Raw genomic sequence first — 11,322 nt, forward strand, 5'->3', positions numbered from 1 at the left:
ACTTCCTCGGTCGCCGCGTCACACTGGTTGTGACGTCAGAGTGCGAGAGCGATGACATCCGGTGAGAGGGGAGGTGCGACACGTCAGCACAGATTTGAAAAAAGTGTGCACTTATTCACAACACTCCCACTTAAAATGTTTAAGAATTTTAATGCATTTAAATTATTATTATTATTTTTTTCTGACTTGACTATTGCTTCATTCATACTTATTTTCTTTATATTGCCTAGTGGCGCAGACGTTGAAAAAGCATTATGCACACTAAAGATAGAGGACTAGATATATAACTGGAGTTTTAAATATGAAGGCCCAAACCTGCAGAAGTGAAATAAAATTAAATTGAAAAATAAATAAATAAGTGTAATTGTAATTAAATTTATCCCTGATTTTTTTGTGTTCATTTCCCCCCTTTATTTATTTTTGCTGTATTCCTTTTAACTTTATAATTTAATTGTCTATCTATCTATCTATCTATCTATCTATCTATCTATCTATCTATCTATCTATCTATCTATCTATCTATCTATCTATCTATCTATCTATCTGAGAGCGCACGTAAAGAACCGTCAGATCTTTATGCCTAGGCTATGTGAGAGATTGTACCCACTTGAGTTTTTTTAAATTGAAATTATTCAATTAAAAAAGATCACGATAGACACTATTTTCAATCCATAAAGCATGTCAAAAATGCATGAATATAATGTGTAATTTAATTTGTGTCATTTAATTTACGGGTCTCCCGATAATGTATTGTTTATTATTATTATTATTATTGAGTCGTTGAGACATTTAAGTGTTGTATTCAATCATTGTAATTTTAATTTCGAAATTCTATTTTTCTTTTCTTTTTTCTAAATTCAAGCAACTTGTTGGATGCGTCGGTGATACCGAGACTGAAAGCACTTTACCATTTACGTTCTTTAATTAGCTACTACTTCGGTGGGTTTCATAATTGTATACGCATCATCATGACTGACATTCATGGCTCGATATTGATGAAAAGACCCTACACCGGCCTAATGGAACACTGTAGAGGCAGACAATAATTTGCGGAGGTGCTTACTGACCACTAGATGACGCCATTTGAAAAAATATTACGTTTAGCTTTGATTTATAAAAGTAGTACGCTATCGATCTATATGCTTACAATAAAGCGCATGCGTAAAACTTAGTTGACATCGCCCTTTTTTCTTATGATAATCCAGAATTTAGGCTATTTAAAAAAAATTAGCCAGATGCATTGGGAAAATCCTTCTGACGGAAAAATAGTGCCCTGAAATAATGATCTTAGTTTATTTTACAATATGGCCTTACAGAAGGCATAGGGATTATTTTAATCTAAAATTAATAAAAGGGATTTCATATTATATGAATGAACTGGAAGTCATATTGGACATTTATTTACTCACGCCCGCAACCGTACAATTATAATTCACCCTTTTGATTGTAAATTTACTTGATTGATAAAAGGAACAGGCCGCATCTCTTAATGTTATTTGAGAACTACTGAAACATTAGCCGTTCATTGTCAATTAAAATACTCGGATCAATTAAGGCGCACAAAATAACTAAACACATCATTCTCTTCACATAAGCCTGCAAAATAAAAAATAATAATAAAACACGCATGATTTCCTTACTTCAATGATATTGGCACATTGGCATACAAAGGGAGGCTACTGTGTAAGAAGTTAAATGATTATTTCTGGACTGTTCCCAGCTGTCGCATAAATTACTCTTACAATGCTGGATACATGAGTTACCAAGAGCTTTGCATATGGTATGGCGCAAGTTTTTGAACAATTATGTAATTCACTTACAGATTTGGGGAGGAAATATTTATCTGCAATCTTGCACAGGCACAAAAGTGCACTTTCTTATTTGTAAAAAAAAAAACCATGAGCTTTGGTGCGAACTGTGAAAAAAGGAGATTTCCATGATTTAAAGTTGGTGTCAACAAAAAGTTTTCGTGTTCTCCTAATTTAAAGCTGCAACCCAGTATCTGAATGGCTGTTTGAATAGTGCATAACACGTGTGCGCGTTTGGAGAGCTCCAAGTGCACATTTACGCGGGAGCAACATCCGATTTTAGTGTCATAATTCAGAGCACAGCATGGAAAAAAAATAAAATTTGGATTGCTTTCTTGATTTCTGATGGTACAAGATCAGTGTATATATCACGATCGTTTTGATTTAAAGATTCAAATTGTAAACATTCCCAAAGTGCCAAACAAACTTGCGCAGAGAGAGGATTTTATCCTTTTTATCTAATTTTTAAAACATTAACTCGTTACTTTAACTAATGTATTTTAATAAAATAAGCAAAAAAAATAACGTAAAGCTCTTTAAAGTAATACATAAATATGTTATTTGTCTTTTGATCCCGTTGGCAAGGAGATGTTGGCGTTCAAACCGGTCGTCGAGTTTATATGCGGACCGTCCAGTCCTACAGATATTATTATGCTGTAAGAGGTGGTTAATATGTAATTTGCACCATATGGCATTTTAAAAACCAACCTTATTTTCACAATCTTCGATCTGTGTGGATTTACCTAATGATGCCCAATTAGTCATTGAGCAGGCCCAAAGATGAGGCTTGTGTGGATACTCTCTCGCTAATATTTGCTCTCCAAATATTTCCTTTGAAACGTTTACAACACATTTTATCTGCTGGCCAGACAAGGGACATCTGGGAGGGTTTTCAACTCTCGATTTTTATAAATAAAACCACAATTGGTTCACATTTGCTCCTCTGACTCTATTTGTTCATGCTTAAAAGAAAATGTAATAAAAGGGGCTCCATGATGGATTTATGATTTATCAAAAGCACTTTACCATATGGCAGTCGTCTTTGGAGCAGGTTTTCAAATGTTTGCTTTAAAAGAACTAAATCTGATTAACATGTAGCCTACGTTTGTCGCGTGGAAGGGTGAAAGATGCGCCTGTCACGTGACCTCCGGGAGAGCCTCAAGCTCCAGTCGTTTGAGAATCACAGAAGTAAAATCGAGCTTGTATGCTCATGAATGAGTTTAAAATTTTAGAATTATCCTTTGGAAGCTGACTGCTTTCATATGTGGGCGAGCACTCCATTCACTTTCATTCAGAACATCATGGGACCTGTTCAGCGCTGAGTGGTGCTGAAATGGGACACTCCACACTTACTGCTTGCTCCCTGTTCGCTCAGCAATAGCGATTATTTAAACCCATCAAGTATTTATGATGCAAGTGTGGTTTAGCTAGCTGAAGTTCTCGAAGTGAAAAAATAAATAAAAATCGGCTACACTAGGCTAAATGTTTGTGCCTCTTTTAGCCTATATGCGCATGCATGGGACCCGTGGAAGTCTAGGAAACCACTGCATTCGTCCAGTTTGTGTACACAGTGTGCGAATGACATAGTGACATTTTAGAGGGCTACTGTTTTAATTTAATGGAACTTCTGAGAAAATTTTAAACGTGTGCTGAATTAAATGTAAAGGTAGGACCTATTTTGGGGATCGTAATCTGTTTTGAACACCAGTGTCACTCCCACAGCCTAATCTAAAACACTTTTCAGACTAATAACTACATACAACATGAAATTGAGAACGCACGAACATCACGTTGTTTTGGTAACCTCTTTCTCTTGAATTCGTTGCGAAATCCAGTCCAAATTGAAATGACTGATGGTTTTCACCCGTGCAAATTCGATCACACAGTGTGACACAAACGCGTTATGACTAACTTGGAGTCTGACTCTAAACATATAAAAAAAACGTGTACCAAACATTGTGAACACTGGTGAGCAGTCACCATCGAGAGTCTGTATTTACTTTCTTCCTGTGTGGACAGTACGTCATCTTGATAAGGGCACTGTGTTAAATATAAGAAGTCACGCGAGGGGACATTGAGTGGGAGCCAGACGCAGGGACGCATCTCCTTCAAGAAGAATAAGACCATCTCCGCTGTAAGAGGGCTTTTAACTTACTCGTTTTGCAATGTGTTTTTTCTCGCATTCGATTTCTGGATAATTTAATACATTAAATGTTTACTAAAATATAATTTTGATGACTTTTTTGCATGGCCCCCAGCCAGGTGCCCGTTGGGATGTGCGGCGCAAATACTGATCTGGGAAACGAAGGTTGGCAATTGATAATTACAGTGCTTCCAAAGATTTTCAACCCCTAATTGCTAAAGTTAGACTTTTACTGATTAAGAAATTGAGTTGAAACTCTGAAAACTATTTATATATGACATGCATTATATTTATATAGCCTACATTTGTATAGCCGCGTTTTTACTGCAAAGACGCACAAGGCTATAATGACAATGGTATAATAATCGGCTCTGAAGCGTTCACTTATGCAGAACCAGTCTAACTGCTGAACTTATATAAGACTTTAGCAAAAGTTTTATGTTAGTTCAGTACGAAAACTGTTCTTTTCAACACTATCAGGAACAAAAAAGTAGGTAAAGAAAATCACATCGGTGTGGTGCCTATAAAAAAATACATACATTTTGCAGATATAGGCCTTGTACCTAAAGTGTAGCCTATATGAGTGACTTTTGAAATGCATATCGCCTCAGTTTTGTACCTTGTTTCAGTGATTGAAGTTGTTCATCTGATTCTGGATTATTCCACTTGATCATAAATGCGCAAAGCTCCCAATGATGTAACTTTTGTATGTATGTGTCAGGAGAAGGGAGTGTGAATCAGCAGGGCGGTGTGTTTCTAAACGGCCGTCCTCTTCCCGTCTATAAACGGAGACTGATGATTGAGCTCGCGAACGAGGGCGTGAGACCGTGCGAGATCTCCAGGATTCTGAAGGTATTGAGTACAGTTCTCACTTCACCACGTGTTTATTTGAATATCAACATGTTTGGATGAACAGCGTGCTCTGTGCAGGTGTCCAACGGCTGCGTCAGTAAGATTTTGGGCAGGTTTCAGCGCACAGGGTTCATTGGTCCTAAATCAACGGGAGGCAGCAGACCCAGACTCCTGACCCCTGACGTCATCTCCATCATAGCGCAGCACAAGCGGGAGAACCCCTCTCTGTTCGCCTGGGAGATCCGACAAAAACTGGCTACAGATCGAGTCTGCAGAGGAGATAAAGTCCCCAGTGTAGGTTAAAACTTGATTGATTTTGGTTGATTTTTCTTTACTTGGTCAATAGCAAATATTCAAAACATTTAACATTAATTTAAATACATATATTTTTAACAGTTTCTGTATTGACACCATAAAATTTAAGGAATAGTTCACCCCAACACCAAAATAATTTTTATCATTTACACCATTTATCCTCATGTCAACCCAAACCTGTATGACTTTCTTCAACCGGGGGGTGAGTAAATGATTACAGAATTTCCATTTTGGGTTGAACTATTCATTAAAAGGATGAAAAATAATATTTGTGGAAAATGTACTAATATTTCAAAATGTAGATGAGTTTGTTTCCTCATTCAAACAGATTTGAAGAAATTGAGCAATTGCTCACCAATGGATCCTCAGCAATGAATGGGTGCCATCAGAATGAGAGTCCAAAAAAAAAAAAACTATGGTTAAAAAAACTTAATAACGAATTTGGTTATTACAAACACACAGCTTTTCAATTCACAAGACATAAATTGATGGACTGAAGACTTGAGGATTTTTGTGATGTTTTTATCACTTTATCATTCTGATGGCACCCATTCGCTGCTGAGGATTTGCTGGTGAGCAAGTGATGTAATGCTTAATTTGTGTTCTGATAAAGAAAAGGAAAAAAGTAAGCAAATTTAATTTTTGAGTAAACTATTCCTTTAAATGCACAAATCTAGCCTGCAAAAAATATTGAGCATTTTTTTATCTTATTGATCAGCAAAAATGTTTGTATGACTCATGAATGAATGATGTCATCAGGTGTCTTCCATAAACCGGATTCTTAAGAAGATTCATCTAGATGTGGACATGGTGGGCAGTTCATATCCAAATGTAAAACACAGTTACACAGGTAACCCATTTCATTCAAATTCAAATGCTAGTGTGAATACAGGTGAAGTGTGGCATGTACATGTTCTGAGTGGGCCAAACAAAGTTTGTGGTCATTAAGATGTTTTAATTTTTTTTAAGAAATATCGTATGCTCACCAGGGCAGCATTTAGGTCTATTTGTTAAAATAAAAAATGAAAAAAATATATCAAATAAAATAAACAAATACAGTAAAAATATTATTAAATAATATTATAATTTAAAATAACACTTTTCTATTTGAATATATTTTAAAATATAATTGATTCCTAATAAATAAAGCTCAGGACCCTTCAGATATCATTCTAATTTGCTGAGTTGCTGCTTAAGAATGTTGAAATCAGCTGCTGTTTTGAAGAAACTGTGATACATTTTTTTCAAGATTCTTTGATGAAAGGGAAGTTCAAAAGAACAGCATTTATGAAGTAGAAATATGTAACATTTAAATGTCTTTACTGTCACTTTTGATTTATTTAAAGCATCCTTTCTGAATAAAAGTATACATTTCTTAAAAAGATCTCACTGACCTTAAACAGTTATATCCGAAAATATATACAAAAATAAGTCTTTATTGTTTTACTTGTAAGTTTAGCGTAAAGTTGCATATGTTTAGTAATAGAAGAATAATGATAAAGATGATTAAGTGTAAATGTCCTACCTGTGTTTATCCTACTTAAAGGTCTTGAATCAAATATAACCTCCCCTTTTTCACTTCCTGTCACCCTAGAGGAACAAGTGGATGAGCAGAGGAGTTTACACACAATAGCTCAGACAAATCAGCAAGAACTGAACACGAACCTGCGAAGCATCTCTCATCGCAGCAGAACAGCTTTCACCACAGATCAGAGCCAGAGGTTAGAGGAAGGTGATCACTTTAAGTCACTTCAGTCTCTCACTATTTGTTCACAGTCATCCGTGCGCTTTTATACTGAGCTACTTTATAACATCTCTTCTTCTTATTCCTTGCTATTCAGAGTTCATCCATGGGCTTTATCCAGACCTGCTGACCAGAGAAAAGCTGTCTGAGGAGACAAACCTTCCGCAGAACACTATAAAGGCAATAGTGCAAAGGCAGCTTTAAAATTTTAGCTAACACATGCTTTCGTTCCTTAAAATTAAACATCTGTCATATGAAAAAGAGGCTCAGAGGTTTAACCTGATCTTGATCTTCCATCTAAAGGTTTGGTTCTCCAATCGCAGAGCGAGGATGAGGAGGGAACAAAAGGAAGAACAAAGTGACTGTGGATCACTGGGTATGTGCTGATGTCTTGTTTTCATTGTAGAATTACATAACCTGCATTATAAATGGTGTCTCTTTCTCAGGTGTAACTAGGCCGGGGTTTCTGGGAAGCAGGAATGCTTTGATTTCATTGTCAGAAACATCTGGCAGCTCATTGGACGGTTACTTGGCTCATCAGTCACAATCCACTTTTCCACTGGCCCATCACAGAGACAAGAACACTTTCCCATTGGCTCATTTGAACTCAGATGCAGCGTCAACATGTCCATTGGATCACACAGAGAGTCTGATGCCGCCATACCACCATGTTAATGAGGAATCAGTTTACCGAATTGTTCCCTTTATCACAGATGAAAGGATCTTAATGGCTAATCATTCACAGTGGGCTTCTTATCAAACTCTGATTGGACAGAATGTTTCAATGTTTTGAATTCCAAAATAGAACATTTATGAACATCGCTGTTGAGGGCAGCAAAGGAAACAATTAGCCGTGCTTGTTGCTTTTTTTTCTTTTTTTTTCTTTTTCGTGGAAAATATTATATTTGTTTCTTGCTAATTGATCAAGGCTGTTTAAAAACATGTATTTGATATTTTGGTTGTATGATTTAAGTAAAATAAATGGTTTAAAATGAATGGACCAAAAACTTAAAGGATTGTCTGATTTAATTCAAATGAAAAATTATTTGTGAAATCAATGGAAATATATAATAAACAGCTAAAGAAAAAGAAGGAAATTAAACAACAATAAAATTATTGTAAAAAAAAAAAAAAAACTTCCAATGAAATTAATTAAAAGGAGAAGCTACTCAAAATATTCTAGACTTGTTTTTATAATGTATTTATTTATGAATATTAATTTAAGACTTTTCAAGACCAAGTATTTAGGGATGTTTTGCAGTGTACACAATATTTAATGCAATGTCTTTATTTAATACTTTAGGCTCAGATCGAATAATTTTCAAGGCCTTAATTTGTTGAAGGGCAAACTAAGACTTTTAAAGACATGTTTAAGACCTGTAGAAATCCTAATTATGACGTAATTTTATATTGTTTTACACTGTAATTTTGCAGTGTACGTAGAAACATGCCAGGGCACCTTTATTCTACACATACAGTAGCAGCAAAAGCTATTTAGCTTGACAAATTAGGAAATAGGTGTTTTTTCAGAAAAGTACATAACAAAAATAAAAGTCCTAGTAGACAGCTTGCACTGCAGTACATGCGCCAAGAGCCCTGCTATTCAGTTTTCCTCGGCAGTCTCTGTCTTTGAGGCCATTGGCACTAGTATCTGCACTTACTTACACAATACCTTATATACTAAATACTTAGTACTATAGTATGCACTCTTCTTAGACAACCTCTGTCAGTTCATCTGGTGAAAAATCTCTCCTGTGAGCATTGGCCTAAACTCACATACTTCTACACGGTGAATGAACAAGCTCAACACTTGGACACAAACCAGAATGCTTCAAGCACTAGCAGAGAGTCTGGACAACACTGACAAACATGCAGAGGTCAAACTCAAAGGCTTATTTCTAATATGAATGCAATTCATCTAAATATGTTTGTGTTTATTTCCAACATTAGGAAGATCAAACACATAAACCCTTAGGGAAAACTCTACGATTCCCTATGTGCATACAGGAGAAAACTCGATAAAGAAAATATGCACCACTCATGAACAAGATGCTCAGAAATAAATAAAAGATTGCAGAGAGTCATTATACGGGAAGTTAACAAACCACTGAAGCAGAGAAATGACTTCAAATGATTACTCTCAGAGAGAGTTTGGAGTAGAAATGTGGTTTTCTCTTGATTTAAACACAAAACCTCTGTGTTTTACTGTACATTAGAGTCCTATAGAAGATCAGACATCGTGTGTCTGTTCCAATGGTTTTTAACCCTTGTCCTCTGAGACCCCACAATAACATAATTTGTTCCAGCCTTGAACTAACACATCTGATTCAACAATAATCAGCCGCAGCTGGATCAACTGAATCAGGTGTAGTTTTACCTTGCATGGCGGCAAAATTCCATCAGCTGAAACGGCTTATTCATAAAAGCTCTCCTGACTCTCATCCATGATTGCTTCAACATACTGTCTGCCTGCTCCCGTTTGACTCAAGTAACTGCTTTATAAATTCAGTTACCTTTTCAACAGTTCGAACTTTGACCTTTGACCCCTGCTGATTTAAGCACCCTGAAGGAAACAGGAAACTATTGGTTTGGGTCTGCGTGACCTTTTTTCCTCACACGTCCTTTTGTAACATCCATAGGGGAGGCTGTATTCATGCCTGAACACAAGCAAACCGACACACACTCGGGTTGAAACATTAGATCCAGGCAAATGGAAACCATTAGGCCATGGAAGGTATCAATAAATTAGAATATCAAATTTGCTATTAGAATTTGCTTTTTTAATATTTTCAAAATACAATATATATATATATATATATATATAGGGTAGTCCGGACTGCTGAGAGAATCATCGGTACAACCCTCCCTTATATTCAAGAACTGTACTTATCCAGAGTGAGCAAAAGGGCTGGCAAAATCACTCTGGACCCCTCACATCCAGCACACTCCCTCTTTGAACTGTTGCCATCTGGTCGACGCTACAGAGCACTGAGTACCAGAACAACCAGACACAGGAACAGTTTCTTCCCTCAGGCAATCCATCTTATGAACAGCTGATAATAACTGTGGAACACACTACACTATTTATATTTATATACACATACACTTATTTATCTAACACACATACTTAGCGTACACTTACATTTTTTGCACATAATATACCTGTACATACATAAATGCTCATTGTAATATACCTGCCATACATTGTCAATTTATATATTGTCATTCCTTACCTACCTATTTGTATTTTTTTGTATTTTTTATTCCTTATTGTGTTTTTTGTTCTGTCGCTGACATTATGTTGCACTGCGGAGCTTCTGTCATGAAAACAAATTCCTTGTATGTGTGAACATACCTGGAAATAAAGCTAATTCTGATTCTGATTCTGTTATATATATATATATATATATATATATACGTATATATATATGTATATATATATATATATATATACGTATATATATATGTATATATACGTATATATATATGTATATATATACATATATATACACACATATATATATACATATATATATATATATATATATACATATATACATATATATATATATATACATACATATATATATATATATACATATATATATTTTTTTTTTCTTCTTTTTTTTTCATTCAGTCATTTTGCTATTTAGCTAATTTTATCTTTTTTTTTCACATTTTAAAAGTTGAAAATACAAAACAATCTATAAAAAGTATTACAAATAACAGCAGCCTAGATATTTAATATTAAGACCATTGACGGCAGCAGCACACAAAATCACAAAACTGGTGTTAACGATACAAAACAAGTGTAAAAATTGCTAAAATGTAAAAAAACCAGACCCCTTATATACATAGTGAACATAATATTTACAATAAAATACATTTTAGTTTTAAAAACTCCATAAACTTTAGTTAAAGGGTTCATCGGGTGCCCATTTTCCACAAGTTGCTATGATACTTTAGGGTCTTAATGAAAAGTGTGTAGCATAGTTTGTGTAAACTTTCTCAAGGGTAGTGTAAAAACACCCTTCTTACCCTGTCAAAAGCAGCTCTTTTCAGAGTAAGCTGTTTTGTAGCATTTTCCTTTAAATGTTAATGAGCTCTGTTGACCCCACCCCTCTCTTCCTAGCCTGTATACTTTAGCCGTATTCATCGTGAGACTTGCTTATTAAAACTTTATTAGGAAAGGCAATTTGCAAAGATTCATTAAAAAACATTATACTCACTTTTTCTGTAGGTGAAGGTGGACCACGAATGATTTGCGCGAAAATAGACGCATTTAGGTAGATCGAGGGCGCATTCCCTTCAGAAACAAATGCAATCCACTGTGTCTTCAGCGGCTCAGATGTCAGGAGTAAATAACGACTGCTATGTTCATTATTACGTCCAACAACAGAAAACCTCACTCGCTGAGGAGACATTCTTGTCTACATTCACTCCGGTGGTGAAACAATGGT

At 35.4% G+C, this 11,322-nt stretch overlaps 1 protein-coding gene across 1 annotated transcript; it reads left to right on the plus strand.

Moving 5' to 3' along the window:
- Positions 1-4,627: 4,627 nt before the first annotated feature.
- Positions 4,628-7,698, plus strand: pax4 (paired box 4). Its single transcript, XM_059504515.1, is given in 8 exon segments — positions 4,628-4,648; positions 4,651-4,803; positions 4,882-5,097; positions 5,878-5,968; positions 6,713-6,850; positions 6,960-7,042; positions 7,166-7,238; positions 7,309-7,698. Coding segments are annotated over 8 exon segments (1,122 nt in total). The 3' UTR covers positions 7,656-7,698.
- The last annotated feature ends 3,624 nt before the right edge of the window (positions 7,699-11,322 follow it).

This window comes from Carassius carassius, chromosome 22 (assembly GCF_963082965.1).
Source record: "Carassius carassius chromosome 22, fCarCar2.1, whole genome shotgun sequence".
In the NCBI taxonomy this organism is placed as follows: domain Eukaryota; kingdom Metazoa; phylum Chordata; class Actinopteri; order Cypriniformes; family Cyprinidae; genus Carassius; species Carassius carassius.